This window comes from Lepidochelys olivacea, assembly GCF_965140295.1.
Source record: "Lepidochelys olivacea isolate rLepOli2 genome assembly, chromosome: 8".
NCBI lineage: Eukaryota > Metazoa > Chordata > Testudines > Cheloniidae > Lepidochelys > Lepidochelys olivacea.
The window spans coordinates 33,163,800-33,180,941 of NC_140418.1; the positions used below are offsets into that span (position 1 = coordinate 33,163,800).

The 17,142-nt window shown below is 41.5% G+C and overlaps 1 protein-coding gene across 1 annotated transcript in view; it reads left to right on the forward strand.

The window, feature by feature from the left end:
• Positions 1 to 6,100, forward strand: part of FGF18 (fibroblast growth factor 18) — a 111,049-nt gene extending 104,949 nt beyond the window's left edge. The window contains exon 6 of the mRNA XM_084636235.1: positions 5,210 to 6,100. Coding sequence (XP_084492361.1) covers positions 5,210 to 5,476 — 267 coding nt within the window. The 3' untranslated portion in view covers positions 5,477 to 6,100. The remainder of the gene's footprint in view (positions 1 to 5,209) is intronic.
• The last annotated feature ends 11,042 nt before the right edge of the window (positions 6,101 to 17,142 follow it).

Here is a 17,142-nt window from a genome sequence, read left to right on the forward strand (position 1 = left end):
TCCCCAGTTCCTACCCTCTTCTTCTGTGTAAGGGAACTGCATCAATATTGCTGTGTGTTGGGCCATTTGCATCCCTGGAGGCGGGTGGTTGGTTGGATGGATTGTCCCTTACACTACAGAATCTGACTGGAATGAGAGGAGAACAGAGGGAGACCAAAATAATTTTTTGTGCACTAGATACCTTAGACTCCTTCAGGACTCCACACTCATGTATTTTACTGCTTTAATTTCGATACTTCAGCTGACTTCCCAGGAGGATGGTGGGATTTTGTTCAGTTGAAGTGCATTGGAATTGAATTTGAGCCAATTCCCTCCCTGTTGTGTCTCCAATGAAGGCAGTGCAGTTACGCTAAGTCAGTTTGGCCCCATATTGATGACATGTTCTGGCTTGACAAGAGACATGCTCATATATTCATACAATGAGAGCCTGATACCAATAAGAGTTTTGTCACTGATTTAAATGGGAACAGAACTGGGCCTTAAATGAGTGGCAACTGTTGAAATTAAGGTGACATTTATAAATTACTTTATTAATAATCCCTAAAGGATGAATAGAAATTGCTTTTTCACTAATAGATTATCTAAGGGACAGATTACATGATGTAGAGACCCTTCTATATAAGTGATTTATGTTCTATATTCCCAGTCTATCAGGGGTTTAAAACAGATGCTATAAAATCATCTGTCTGTCTCTACAACATGCCCTAGCACATATAAGAATGATTTACTTGGAGAAAAGCAATTTCTGTTCATTATCCATGAATTATCTTAAAGTACGTGTACATGTCACCTTAATTTCTCATTGTTATATGATTTAGTGCCTTCTTTTGCAGGCTAAATTTATTTTTATGGACCTTATTTGCTTCAAATTAGCCCTGAACCTGGCCTGAAGTAGTATCCTCTCTTCCTACTCTTCATTGCTCTTCCTTAGACTCTGCTGGCAAATTTTGAGACCTAAACACAGAAAATACCTTTAATAATAATTTAACCCCCACCCCAACATTTTCTTCTTTTAATTCCAGTCTCATCCTTGTGTATGTCTAAGCGTTCCACAAGAAAATGACATTGTAGTGCAAGCAGAAAGCCCCAAAATGGATATATTAAAAGTGATCACATTTTCATAGCAACAAGGTCATGGGTCAAATCCAGGACCTTTCTGCAAATGTAGGGGAAATGAGCTTTCCAGTTCCCTGCTATACCTAATAGCTCAGAAGGAATTTGGTAGATTCATCAGCACCTAATTTTGTGTGAACTTGAGACTCAGCCACATTAGTGTTTAAATTGTATTAATTGTTGAAAGGTATGTGCCGGGCCCAGTTTTGAGTGAACCAGGGGCTGTTTCTGGTTTCACATTGAAACTTGGTGGAATTCTGCAGTGTCAACTGTTTTCTCGCTGTGGTTTTGATCAAACTCTGAACTCGAAGGATGAGCCCTGGTGAACTGAAACCACTGGGTTTTGCACAGCCCTGCCATTCCTCAAAGCATTTGTAAGCTCAAAATTACAGATAATAAAATCATGACCTTTATGTTTCCCCAAGTATGGAGGATGCTAGTTAGTAGCAGAGCTGGCTTCAACCCCTGTCAATGTGCATGGACTCTTGATTATGTAAATTTGGTGGGCAATGTATATTTCTGGGCTCTTCTCAAACGTTTCCCTCATATGATTCTGTTTTGCTGTTGTAGAATTATTTATGATCTCCCCTTACCTTCTTAAGGAGACAGGTACTGTACAGTTTGTGTAGCAAACAAAAAGCTTTGACAAGATCATATGTTAATGATTTCAAGTTTCAAATAACATAAATGCATCCATGAATAGAAGATCTAAGGGGGAATGGATAGTTATGGAGATTAGTGGTGAATTATAGAGCCTTTCCCCTTTGGTTGCCTCTTTGAATCCAGCCTGGGATGGCATTGACTCTGAGTTACAGCTGATTTTGGGCTCATATAAAATAATTTGGAGATCACAGGTCTAATGAATTCTAAACCAGCTCAGAGTGGCTGTGCTTTGCTCTTGACTCAGATTCTGAGTTTAACAGCATCTGACAAATTGTACCAAGCTCTGCAATGATTTTCTAGACAAGCGTTTAGAAGGGAGCAGACCGAAGAGTACCAGTTTGTGGAGGTGAACGGCTGGTGCTATTCCCATCTGTTCCACCTGGCCCATTTTCAGACATACATAGCAATGATTCTGCCAGAGCTCTGTGATCAATCCTTTGCTTCCTGTGATCTGCTGCAGCTTCTGTGCCGTGACATGTTAATTTTTCTTGGGCATTTGGGGAATTAGTTTGCTAAGGACTGAAAGCACTTTGACTGTTTTGTTTGTTCACAGTAATAATTCTACATAATAGCTATTCAGTGTAGTATAAGCAACTTATATGGTACTTACCCACCTTTGGAAAGCACTTTGAGGGCTACAGATGAAAAGCCCTATATTCTTTATTAATTAGTTGGAGCCGTCTAATCCAGCTCCCTTTGAAGTCAGTGGGAATCTTTCCTTTTGCTTAAGTGAATTGTGGATTAGGCCCTATATAATGTTCCATATTTTGTTTACTATTGTTGCCCCTTTTTGACATGAGAGTTGACGTTTGGGGGCCTGTTGGTGTTAGAACTGAGAGTAGAAAATGATGGTAGTCAGGTATTTCTCTGATGCAGTTTTGTGTATATACAAAGAATGTATGAAGCCCTGTGTCTTGGAACACAGAAGGAATAAAATAGCAAGAAACAGCTTCTTTTGCTCACAGCACCAAGAGTGCTTTGTTTTTGGGGTTTTTTTTAGCCTGCACCCTGACCTGAAAAACCTCTACCCAGGGTCAGTGATGCACATTTAGCTGCTCATTCAGGCTGCCTCTCTCACTCTGTCTGTTCTTGTCTGACCTTAGTTTCAGATCTCTCATCCCGGCATCTTCCCCTATCCAAAAGAATAAATAGTCAAAAGCTCCTCAGCAGGTTCACACACACCTTTTGTCTTAGGTGGTACTTACGCTTACAGTTACGTTAATTGAAGGGTGAGTTCACACCTACCAATCTCAATGGGGTATTAATTCAGCCCATAACGAGGTTTTACCCAGATCAGAACACTATTGTGAAGGTTCTGGAACTATTCCCAAAGATGGGATGGATAGCTATAGTTCTGATGTATTTAGAAAAGAAAAAGAAGTTAAAGAAAGACTTGATACAGGAGTCATCATCTGACCTGTGATTTGTTCCATAGGCTGTTCCAGTTATTCAGCAGTTGAAGGTAAAATAGCTATATATTCTGGCATAGGATTATAGTGTTTGTAGGATTTCCACTTGGCTGAAATATGTAAATATCCTATTATGTGATGCCATGACTCTTGCAGTGCTGCTGCATGTGTTGTATAAATTAGAGATTTGCCTGAATCTAAACCACAGATCAAAATGCTGCTGGAGTTCCAAATCCAGATCTGGTTTAGAATTTTGCAAATGGTCCCAACTGTAAACTGGCCTGAACCAAAACCCTCAGTAGCATTAGTCCCAAATGGTGGGATGTTTGACATCTGAATTTCTAGTACAGGGGTGGCCAGCCTGAGCCTGAGAAGGAGCCAGAATTTATCAATGTACATTGCCAAAGAGCCACAGTAATACGTCAGCAGCCCCCCATCAGCTCCCCTTGCTCCTAGCACCTGCCACGCACTGGCAGCCCCGCCAATCAGCGCCTTCCCCTCCCTCCTGATCAGCTGTTTCGTGGCGTGCAGGAGGCTTGGGGGGGGAGGGGGAGGGAAGGGGAAGGAGCGAGAGCATGGCAGGCTCAGGGGAGGGAGTGGGAAGGGGTGGAGTGGGGGCGGGGCCTGTGGCAGAGCCAGGGGTTGAGCAGTGAGCACCCCCCAGGCACATTGGAAAGTTGGCATCAGTAGCTCCAGCCCTGGATTCGGTGCCTAGACAAGGAGCCGCATATTCACTTCTGAAGAGCCGCATGTGGCTCCGGAGCCACAGGTTGGCCACCCCTGTCTTAGTATAAATGCCCCATCCTCCATTATTGTGATTGCCCTTGAAAAGGAGGCTTAGGAGACCTGCCTGAGAAAGTGAGCCTAGTGCTCTGGGTACAGACCTAGGAGCTCCAGTTCTGGCTCTGATGATGGCACCATCTGCAGCCTTAGTAGCCATAGTAAAATGATGTAAAGGTAAACTTTTAAAAGTAAGTTCTTTGACGTTTGGGTGTCCATTTTTACTCCAAGATTTAAAAAAAAAAATAGAGGCCAAAAGTTAGATTCCACAGTTCAGCACCGAAATAAAGAGCCTGGGACAAGATTTTGAAAAATGTACCTAAGTAAATGGGTACCTAAGTAAATGGCCAAATTTTCAAAAATGGTAAGCAATCCGGACGTCCCACTGATGTCAGTGGGAGATCTAGGTACTCAGCACCTTTTTGTGTCTCAGCTCCCCATCTCTCCAATGAGAATACCAATCTGCACAACCCAGGAATCGTAGGGCTAGTTAATGTTTGGGTTGCCATTGGGCAGCGCACTGGAAATTAAGGATGAAATTTCAAAAGCACCTAACTGGGGGAAGTTCCCCATCTTCCATGGGTGTGGTGGGTTCAATGGCAATTGGGCATCTAACCCCTAAAACATTTTTGAAAAAAGCAGTCTAAATTCTGGGGGCTGGGCTAAATGAATACTTAGTTCGTGGCAAGCTGGGGTGTAAATCTATTCTACACTATCCTGCCGCACACTAAGTGTCCTTGTGGACCCTGCTGCTGTGCATTAAAAGTTCCCAAGTGCTCTTTGATCTATCCCGCTTCGAAATGGTAGATTGACACCCCAGCTTGCTGAGAATTTAGGGTTTCTCTAAACAAACATTAAGTGTTGTTATTTGCCCTGTTCAAGATTCCTACAAGTAGCTCTTCTGATGTATGCTTCACAGAGGGATATGTTTTATTGGGACAGGCCACAATGGGGGAGGTTTACGAAGTTCGGTGACTTCTTGCTATTTGTGACTTTGAAAATCTCCCCACAAAAACTAGATCCGTGTGTTAGGAGTGTTTTTTTTAAAAAAAAAAGCACCCTTGAATCAAACAATAATATTAATGGTTCATTTTGAATATTTCAGCTGGTATTTCTCCCCCCAGCTACTGGACTGAAAGCAGGAGAGAACAGGACCAGATCCTGTAATTGTTCTTTTATGCAAAATGGCTATTTGGCCAAGGGGTTTACAACTGATTGAAATGAATTTTCTTTCCCTTTTGCAGCCTGACGGCACCAGCAAAGAGTGTGTCTTCATTGAAAAAGTCCTAGAAAACAACTACACAGCACTGATGTCTGCGAAATACTCTGGCTGGTACGTTGGATTTACCAAAAAGGGAAGGCCACGAAAGGGGCCCAAGACCCAGGAAAACCAACAAGATGTGCATTTTATGAAAAGGTACCCAAAGGGTCAAGTGGAGTTACAGAAACCTTTCAAGTACACCACAGTGACCAAGAGGACTAAGAGAATACGACCTACCAACCCCAGTTAAAAGATAGACAAAAACAGTGTCACAATAATAAACCACAAAAAAACTGCACCAGAGGAATATTTTTACATTAAAAATAAGGAAGAAGCTCTATTTTTGTACATTGTGTTTAAAAAAATAATTAAAAATTTTTTTAAAAAAATAAAAGACTGGATGGCAAATGCTGGGGGAAGCTGTTAGGGATTTATTGTGACTTGAAAAACAAAATGAACTGCTCTATTTAAATTGACTTCTTGTTGTTGACACATAGGTGCTTATTTCTCTTTTTGGAACGGACAACTTTTCAAGCAGATCCCCAGAGGAAAAACAATTAATATTAAATAAAATAAAACCAAAGAAAACCAAAGTTCTTTCCCAAAGTTACTGAGACCCTGCCCCGAAAAATCACCAGTTTTGCAGTAATCTATTTATTGTCTGCTGCAAACTGTCCCGAGACAAGATGGTGTGTGCGGCAGTGATTGAGTTTCCGTGGAGTTCTCAATGCATCGATCTTCTGTAACCTTTCTGATGACATAAGGTGTCACGGCTCTGTGATCCTGCATTATGCTCAGTTCTGGAGAATGCTGCTAAATACATTCAAGTGACTAAAAATGACCTAATACACCAATGATAAGGGAATATTTTAAAACCAGCTATATTATATATATTATATATATATAAGCTATTTATTTCACCTCTCTGTATATTGCAGTTCCATGAACCAAGTATTACTGCCTCAACAATTAAAAAAATTATTTAAAACACATGTAAATATTGCTGTAATTCACACTTTTTGATTATTGCTATGAACTTTTATCCTTATGTCACAGCGATAGCCACTCTGTAGTTAAGGTCAGAACTAGCTTCCCATTATAAGCTTGATTTTCAATCCTCCCCCAGTTTTCCCCAGTAGAAATCAGTCTTTCATGGCATAATGGGCTGAGCACTATGTTGGGAACCAGGAATTCCCAGAGTTCTTCCACCACTGAAACTTTGTCCAGACTAAGATTGAAAGCTGTGTTGTTAGATCTAATGGACACTTTCTAAAACTCTAGTTTTATGCTAATCTGCCCCATAGACTTTGATGTGACCAGTTTAACATATGTTAAAGTACAACTTGTCTTGTCTTGACTAGAGTTTTAGAAGGCATTATTTGTTTCAGGCTAGCCGATATAGTTTAATATCATACTTTTAAACCCTAGAACCTTGACTTTGTTCATGACCTTGGGTAAGTCACTTAACATTTCTGGAACCCAGTTTCAACACATGTAAAATGAGAATACCAACCACTTATCTACCTTACAGAGTGTTGTGAGTATGAACTAGTTCATGGTTTTGTACTGTTTTTGGACAATGAAAACCCTTATGTAAATGATAAATATTAATGGGAAACATTTAACTGCAGAACAGCATACATCAACTAGGGCTGTCAAGCGATGAAAAAAATTAATCATGATTAATCATCCATTTAAACTATACTAGAATACCATTTATTTAAATATTTTGTATGTTTTCTACATTTTCAAATATATTGATTTCAATTAAAACACAGAATACAAAGTGTACAGTGCTCATTTTATGTTTATTTTTATTAACAATATTTGCACTGTAAAAAACAAAAGAAATAGTATATTTCAATTCACCTAATACAAGTACTATAGTGTGATCTCTTTATTGTGAAAGTTGAACTTACAAATGTAGAATTATGTACAAAAAATAGCTGCATTCAAAAATAAAACAATGTAAAACTAGAGCCTACAAGTCCACTCAGTCCTACTTCTTGTTCAGCCAATTGCTCAGACAAACACATTTGTTTACATTTGCAGGAGATAATGTTGCCCGCTTCTTATTTAAAATGTCTCCTGAAAGTGAGAACAGGTGTTCGCATGGCACCATTGTAGCCGGTATTGCAAGATATTTACATGCCAGATGTGCTAAAGATTCATATTTCCCGTCATGCTTCAACCACCATTCCAGAGGACATGCGTCCATGCTGATGATGGGTTTTGCATGATAATGATCCAAAGCAGTGCAGCCCAATGCATGTTCATGTTCATCATCTGAGTCAGATGATGCCACCAGCAGAAGATTGATTTTCTTTTTTGGTGGTTTGGGTTCTGTAGTTTCCGTATCATAGTGTTGCTCTTTTAAGACTTCTGAAAGCATGCTCCATGCCTTATTCCTCTCAGATTTTTGAAAGACACTTCAGATTCTTAAACCTTGGGTCGAGTGCTGTAGCTATCTTTAGAAATCTCACATTGGTACCTTCTTTGCGTTTTGTCAAATCTGCAGTAAAAGTGTTCTTAAAACAAACAACATGTGCTGGGTCATCATCCAAGAGTGCTATAACAGGAAATATATGGCAGAATGTGGGTAAAACAGAGCAGGAGACATACAATTCTCCCCAAGGAGTTCAGTCACAAATTTCATTAACACATTTTTTTTTAACGAGCATCATCAGCATGGAAGCATGTACTCTGGAATGGTGGTTGAAGCATGACGGGACATATGAATCTGTAGCACATCTGGCACATAAATATCTAGAGACACTGGCTACAGAAGTGCCATATGAATGCCTGTTCTCACTTTCAGGAGACATTTAAAATAAGAAGTGGGCAGCATTATCTCCTGCAAATGTAAACAAACGTGTTTGTCTTAGCAATTGGCTGAACAAGAAGTAGGACTGAGTGGACTTCTAGGCGCTGAAGTTTTACCTTGTTTTGTTTTTAAGTGCAGTTATGTAACAAAAAAAATCTACATTTGTAAGTTGCACTTTCACGATAAAGAGATTGCACTACAGTACTTGCATGAGGTGAATTGAAACATGCTATTTCTTTTATAATTTTTACAATGAAAATATTTATAATAAAAATAATAAAAAGTGAGCACTGTACACTTTGTATTCTGCATTGCAATTGAAATCAATATATTTGAAAAGGTAGAAAAACATTCAAAAAATTTAATACATTTCAATTAGTATTTTATTGTTTAACAGTGTGATTAAAACTGCACTTAATCACGATTAATTTTTTTGAGTTAATTGCATGAGTTAACTGCTATTAATTGACAGCCCTAGTATCAACCTGTTCAACTCCTGTCAGAGTAGACGGGAACCATAAATATTAGGATTCCAAGCCAATACTAGCTGATCCAAACCTTTGGCCAAAATCTCAACCAAACCAGAATGACCTGACAACCCATCTTCCAATGAATCTGCTATGCATTGTTGGTAGGACAGTAGGACCTCCAACCCTCAACAGTGCCTACCTTGAAGAGCTTCAAGTCTAAATAGATGAGACAGAAAAAGGGTAGGAAGGGAAGCAGAGAGACAAGGTGATTTGCTCCAGGTCATACAGTAAGTCAGAGCTGGGACTAGAACAGAGGTCTTCTGTCTCCCAGTCTACTGCATTGTACTACCAAGCCTGTTGTTTGCATATAACTATGTACTAAGCACCATACAGCTAACAGTTTCTTTACTCTAGCAACTACCTGGGTTTGTATTCCAACCGTTCATGTGTGTTTTGGGGAGGGTGAGAGTCCCATTAAAACAAACAAGTGGGAGCTGGATCTAGGGGTTGCTGCATCAATGTGGGTCCAGCCCACCTGACCAATCCAGCAGCTAGAACTGCCTCGAGGGGTTGAGAGCCCCCTGAAAACCTCACCCCATATCTCTACTAGCAGCAGCTGAAGGCATCTGTGTAGCAGAAGTACATCTCTGCACTGCGGAGGAAAACGGAATCCAGTATTGCCAACCCCAAATGTTCAAAAATCACAAGATTGCCTTAAAATCATTAGATTTTTAAAAAGGCTAAATTCAGGCTTCTTTTGTCTTGGTGGTCTGGCGTTGGAACCGTTGGGTTCACAGTTCCCGGCTTTTCTTCACTGCCAAGAGCACTCGAATCTTTCTTTTTTTAAAATGGAAGCTGATATTCTCACGTGTTTCACAGAGCCGCTGGGGCTATCAGCAAATAGCATGAGGCCCGCAAGAGCTGGCAAACCGATGTACATCTGCCAGGAAGAGGAGTTCTGAAGGAAGGCGCTGAAACAGCTTTCTCTGGGGTTGGGCGGGACAGAGCTATTACAGAGGTGAAGTATAGGTGGCAGCAGCACTGGGGCCAGGACTGGAGGCAGCCTCAGTTTCTGTTGAGGAGGGGAATGAGTCTCTCCCGTGTAGCAGCAGTAGCATACTTGCAGATTGGTCAAAGAGTGTATGTTGGGGTCCTTTGGATTTGGCGTCAGTTGTTGTTTGTGTGGTGAAGGAGTTGGGGAAGGTTCAGTGGGGTTTTTTGACAAGTGCTGGGTGTAAATTTGCGTGGGTTGGTTTATCCAGGGAGACGGGTAGGATAAACAGAGAATTATAATTGTCTTGTCCTTGAGGCTTGGTCATATCACCCAGTATTTGGGTTCTGGGGGCAGGGAGGAAACGGATGGGACCCCCACTTCCTAGGAGAAAATCATAAGGGGGAAAGTTAAAACCATTTGGAGGCTCTAGTCTTGGGCAGGAGGAATATTTTATGGGGCTGAGAGGATGGGGGGGAGGAGCAGAACTCCATTAGGATAAGGAGTGCCATGATGGGATCTGGAAAGAGGTTTTTAACTCTTTGTATGAGGGTAAAAGGAACTTCAGCACGAACCTCTACCACTTGAGCTAAAGGGCTAGGTTCTTTAGATGGTAGCAGTAGGAGGTGATTAATCATCTGGACCAGCCACTAGTGGGGAGCAGCCACTAGTGGGGAGGCTGACACACACTTTGCCACTGGCTACAAAGCTATTTGGCAGACAGTAGTGAATTAGGATTCCTGAGTTCTCTTCCTGGCTCTGGGAGGGGAGTGTGGTCTAGTGGTCACAGCACTAATTTAGAACTCCTGGAAGCTATTTGCCTGTTCATAATGGCATGTTAATAATATGCACTTATGTCCTTATTAATGTGTATGTCTAGAAGGTGGGAATGCAGGAGCAGCCTCACTTTACAAACTCTATGGACATGCACATGGACTTGGCATAGTCATGAGTTCTATTCATAGCTCTACCAAAAGTGACCATGGGTAACCTCTCAAATGATCAGTTACCTATCCCTAAAAAGGAGGGAATAATGCTTACCTTTCTCCTATGATACGTTCATGAGGCCTTGTTCAGTAAGAAAGTTCGTGACATACACAGGATTATTAACACCAGTCAGCATAAGAGATGAGACAAAATCTCTTCTGCTTCCCAGTCCGGTGCACCTTAGGGCAGAGGGCATTCTGATGGCAGGAGAAAGCAGCAAGAAAATGGAGGTGGAGGAAACACTCCAAAAATTGGGAGCCATAGGAGCGGCTGGCTTCCAAATATTTTTGAAAATCTGGCCAGTGGGGAACACTTAACTAGATCTTCATACCCCTCCTAAGCAGCAATTCTGCTGTAGACATCTGGCTCGCTGCATGTCAGGTTGCTCTGTATTTCTGTACAATCTATGGCAACTGATTTCCTTCTGGGTCAGAGGTTTGCAAACAGCCTTGGCAAACTTGATTAAAACATTCTATTTCCCCACTGGCTTGAGGATTATACCATGGAAGAAAATCTGTGCTTAACATTTCTCTTAACGTTTCAGAAATTCTTCCAATGCCCTGTATGTGAGCTGAGGTTCGCTGTGTAGACTGTTACTTTTTAATTTACTTTGTGAATTGTGATGTGAGTACTGCTGTTGAAATAACCTTGATAGGAAAGGCAACCACAAGCCATTTGCTGAAGTAATTGATGACCGTAATGTGCCCAGAGCTTCAGGTGGGCACCTTGTAAATAAATACATTAATTAATTTAATTTAATAATAATAATAATAGCATATCACAGGAATTGTTCTGAAGATACTGTTGTATCAATAGCAACATTTTTCTGTCCAGAGTCAGGTAAAGGAATGCAGTGGTGGATGCAATGGTACAATGTGGGTTATGTCTGGGTTTTTTTCTCATGAATTTAGCAGGTAACTCAGGATGCTATAGCATTTTCAATGTGTACATCCATCCCAGGCCCCCAGGAGAGAACTCTGAGCCTTTGTTTGGTTCAGACAAATCCCTGACAAGTTTCTCGACCATGTTGAACAAACCTGTATTGCAGTTCAGTTGGAACGACCTGATGGTGAGTGCCACCTATGGCATATACACCAGAGATGGATGGGTTGGAAGGAAAACCTCACATCCCGGCATCTGCAAGCTCAGGATATGAACTTTGAACTTTGTAGTTGTCCTTTATCTTTATGATGTGGTAAGCTAAACCCAAAGATCCAAACACCCCAAAGACTTTGGGAAAATTTTGGATCTCAGTCCAGATTTGAACTCTGTAGCTTGGACTCACTCCTTACACTATGTTTAAAAAAAAGTCATCACAAAGGCAAAGAAGGGTAACATGTGGGTCAGCTTGTTTTGCAGTCTTTGGCTGTCCTCTAGGCAGGTAAAATCAAATATTGGTTCCCTTCCACTGCCTTGAACTATTCTGTAGGCCCAGGACCAAGATCCATACTACTAGAGGAATCATTTTAACTCCTCTTCCAAGCAGGTACCGATTATTGGCCAAGGTAGATGAGGAAAGCCATTCACAACAACATTATCATGTCCTGGCTTGTACTTCGTTATCCTTTAAAAGGCAGACAGTAGCCTAGCCATTGCACAATGTGTGTTCAAGCTCATAGACAAAATGTTGCTGGCACATGTGACCAACTTGCCAGGTAAGTTTGCAACCCCAAAGCTGGGGTTTTCAGTTCCCCAGGCACAAGCTAGTACAGTGCTTCCTGTTCAACAACACGGTATTCTTGTTTGGCCTTAGGGTTGTTGATGCAAATACAGCTCTCACCTCACTTATCAGCATGTGGCTGCTGCACCTGGTCTATAGTTGGATTGTTGAGTCTAATTTGCCTACTTTGTAAACAGTGGGCTTTTAGCAACTCCTTCCTTCAAGCATAAAAACCATCCCTATCTAGAGTAGAATTTGTCAATACTAAAAGAACGAGGAGTACTTGTGGCACCTTAGAGACCACCAAAGCTTATGCTCAAATAAATTTGTTAGTCTCTAAGGTGCCACAAGTACTCCTCGTTCTTTTTGCTGATACAAACTAACACAGTGACCACTCTGAAACTTGTCAATACTAAGTTTCAAACCAACCTCATGACTGATGCCTTTCTTCCTTCAATATCATCCACTTAGTCACAGGCTGGCCTTTCGAGATGTACCCATTATTCTTTTGTAGGTTAAATCAGTGAGAAGGCCCATAACAAGATCAGGGTTGCTGGTTTTCGCACTACAGAACTCTGCAGGTAACTGTGTTATATTTTATTAAAGTGGAAAGCCACCCATGCACAGAGACAGATGCCTTTAAGGTAATCACCTGCATAGAATAGTGTCTGAATCTGATAAGATTCAGGCAGAAGAAATACCGTCTGGTAGGAGTGTGGCTGTCCCCCAGGCATAAAAATGTCAACACAGCAAAGTAGTTTATAAACAGGGTGAGGAACCCCACAGTATATAATAAAGACAGAAATATCAGGGCCTGTGACAGTGACGCTGGGAGTTTTGCCATTGGTTTTACTGGGAGTATAACCATGAGACCATGACTTCATATACATAGCTTCTGGAGTCAGGACTACAGCATCCTTTGGCAAAATATTTTATCTTTTCATGCCACTGACAGTGGGTATCTTTTCAGGGCATCATATGTAGCTGAGCACAATGGAAGCATAACTTTGTAGTGAATACCGTGATGTGTTATGCTTCATAGCTGTAAGGACTGTGTTCAATACATCACCATCTTGTCTGTCACTCTTGGAATTATTTTAGCTGATTCAATCTTGCTAAAAGTAAGTAGAACTTGATGTAAACCTAGTTCTGATTTAAGCAAATACATAGTCTTCATGAGCTGTCTCAGATTGCCTTGCTGGGCATACAACTATACAGGCATGTATAGAGTCTACCACAGAATAATAGTGATGTATTGCTCAGTAGATGGTCACTGATTTTCTGGGCATGTTGGTACATTCTTTGTCTCTTTGCTACTAAATGTACTTTTAGGCTAAACTAATGAAACGGAAACAGCGTTAGCAGACAGGTTAGCTTCTTTAATCCAAGAAGGTTTTGTCACCACCGATTCCCAACAATTACATTAGTGCAGCAGTACACAAATATGCTCAACAGGGGCTCTCAGTCTTCTCCATAACATGACCTGTCCAGCATCCCCACCCCTCTAACTGGGACACGCCTCCCGTTTACTAATATGGGAAGAGCTGGATGATCATGACCCCGACAGCTGTCGGTGGCTTCTGTCACCAAATTACAAACCCCTGTTCTACCATTAGTTCATTGCCTTTTTTCCCCCCATGTTCATATTCAGACCCTGGAGGCAGGAAGATCCCTGATAAAAATTAGTAACCTGTGCAGATCATATTATTAGTAACCTGTGCAGATCATATTATTTCAAGCAATATTGAGGTGAGACATTAAGCAATACACGTAATAAATAATACTACCAATGGTCGGAAGTAGCAGGTGATGGTATGGTGATGGAAGATGGCCCTAAATTTTGTTTTGCTGCAAAGCAAAACCTATGTTGCTCAAAGATGGAGACTCCTAAAGTGAAATGCTAGTAATTGTTAATTGCAAGTCTCATATAACTAAAACTCAGCTCTTCACTTATTTTCTTCCTGGGTCAGTATGAGTGTTCCTTTCATAAATAATTTACATATGTATGCTTCTATCCAGACACGGAGGGACGCCTATTAGTAATGAGAAGGTAGCTCAGACTCTTTATCTATTCCCTCCTGGCCTGCATGCAAACACTGTCACCAAGGGTTCTGATAAGTGCAAATAATGAAAATTGTGGACATCTGTCTAATAGAAACCGCAAGGAGATCCACCAACACATTTCATGTAGGCCTTCCCGACAACCATTGGATGATTTTCAGTCTGTCCCGGTTATAGGTATACATGGGCTGGGTTCCAAATGGTGACATCAAAGGGGGGAAAATTGAATACTCTATCTTCAGCTTAAAAAACCCCAGGAATATCAAGTCTGAGTTTGCTGGAAGCCCTATTGGATATCTCAGGGTATTGCTTTTCGTAGTCTCTCCCAGTTGGGTTAAAGGGATTGGGGTGTTGAACCTTTAAGAGAAGTTTCCTTTTTTCATAAAGTTACCTAGTCTTTGAAGCTAAATAGGAGTTAACAAAATCAATACAGAATTTTAAACAGTCTAACTAAAACTCTTTTCCTTTCTCAGTTCCTCAACACTCACTCTCTTGAGATAATTCTCCAGTCACCCCGGGATCCTCCAAGGTAGACAAAGCCTGCATTTTTAAAGGAAAAAGAAGCAGAATCATCTCAACCTCCCCCCATCCCTCTTGGCAAGTAACTTCTGGCTCAACACTAGTTTGATTTTCAGAGGTGGTGAGCACCCTGCAGTCCCGTTGAAGTCAACAGGAGTTGCATGTGCTCAACACCTTTGATAATTAGGCCACTGGACTGTGACTCCAACAGTCCCTCATTGGAGCAATGTTGGGATTGCAATGACCAGCTCTATTTAGGGTGAAACAGTGACCAGATGACATCTTGTTGGTTGCACTCTCTCACTTCTCTGATGCCATCGCAACTGGGCTGACACTAGTGGAGGATGATGTTTCTTCAGCAAAGGCAGCTGGGTGAAAGCAACTGGAACCTCCTCTCGCTTCTCCTGTGATAAAGCACATGGTAGGATCAGGTACTAGTTAAACGATATGTGTGTGTTAGGGTGCAAAATGCAAGTAGAAAGACTATGGGTTGGGTAATAAGTAGCCACTCTGCAATGTTCCCTTTAATTTTTGACAGGCCGTGTGCGCAAAAAATTTCTTCTGTGCAAATTGTTTTGCTTCTGTGCAAATTTTTGTGCTCATGGTGTTTCACCGTGCGCGCGGGGTTTAGGATCTGTGTGCACGCACACATGCGCACAGCTTAGAGGGAACAGTGCCACTCTGTGTTTTCTCCTATAGTGAGGGATAAGTTGCAACTTGTTTGAGGGTATTGAGGTTGTCCTGTGCCATAGTTGAACAAACATTGCTTTAGTCTTAATGGGAGTAAAGTATAAGGTATATTTAACAGTTACATTTAGAGATGAGCCAAGCTATGAAGCCCTGTATCAAGATAGACACTTCCATCGTGTTCAGATATGTTGCTTCCAGTGTTGTGGCTGGATCCATTTCTAGGCACAATGTTACAGAAAATCAAAGTGAAAGGTTAGGAAAATGACAACTTTGTTTATAAAGCAATATCTGAAGACCTCTCCTGATGCATCCCACCATGTTACATTCATTAATGTTAGTTTCTCACTGAGACAAACACAGAGGTGGTGTGTGATTTGTAGGGCTGTTTATAACCCATTTTGAGGTAGATCACTATTAAGGCGGGGGTAGCATAACCAGAGATGGGTAAAATGTTGCAGATAAATAAAAAACACCCTGAGCCTTCATCCCCAACTGGAATCAAATGACTTTTCTTTCCCAGGTTTTCATTTTTATTCGTGCAGTCCCTGGTGCTGCCCAGGACAGCAGTGGAAGTGTCATTTCACATCAGAGTATTAGTTTCTGGGGGGTCGCAGGTGCTGCTTGGATCATATGACTGCATTTGCACCAATCAGAAAGTATAAAAATGGTGGCTGGGATTTCTGAAGGACCCGAAGAGAATAACCTGTCTACCCAGCAGACAAACGGTGTAAACCTTTCCACTCCTTCAGGGACCTGTTTCCTGATGAAAGCCTGCTATGTGGAGCTTAAATGTTCTTTACAGTAGTGGCAGGCTGTGGGGCTATGACCATCTTTGCTTAAGAGTGTTTTAAAGGATAAAAGCAGCCTCCTATCATAAGGGTCAAAAATAATATTAAATTAATAACATACTTGCTCCTCAAGGGCATGTGCCTGCGAAAGTTGCTAGAAATTCTGGCGCGTGCAAACAGATGAAAACACATGTCCTTGGGTGACTGTTTTTCATTGATTCCTTCATGCCATGCCATGTTCTGGATGGCACTGCCAGCAGCTAATGCTCCTGATTCTAAAGGGTTGGCTCGCACAGCCGGCTCTGTGGCACAAGAGCTCAAGCGAGGCTTTTGCTCTCTGGGCAGTGGCTTTCAGACCAGGCTTCTGTTCAGAGAGGCAGCTTGGGGGACCTTGGACTCCAAGCACCCCCTGCTGGCTCTTGAGGAACAAGAGTAGCATTGAATGTGCAGGAACAGCTTCCTCACTCTTTGTCTGGATAAAGATTCCAGGGAAATAGCTGGGTCTGTACAGGGAACAAGGGGAGACATGAGGGTTGAGCTTTTCAAAGCACTTCAGGGGACTTAAGCCACCCATCTTCCATTAAAGCCAAAGGATGATGGATGGTTAAATTTCTTGCACTGTCTTGAAAGTTTCAGCCAAGTTTATAGCAGAAAATGGCCACGGAAGCTTTGAGCAGAAATCTTTGGAGAGTTTTGTTAACATGGCTTCATCCATCAAGCTGATCCTTGTTTTTGCTGGGGTGGTTCCTAATGTTACAGGAAAAGGAAAAATAGCTAAATCAGTGATTTCCATTGAGAAATGGTTGTAGCAAACATTGCCGAAGGTGCTCACTCTGTTAGGGTGCATTAATCCCTAGATCTGGCTACGTTTGAATCAGACATACCACTCCATGGAAGGTAAAATGCCATTTCCTCTGGGTTCAGAC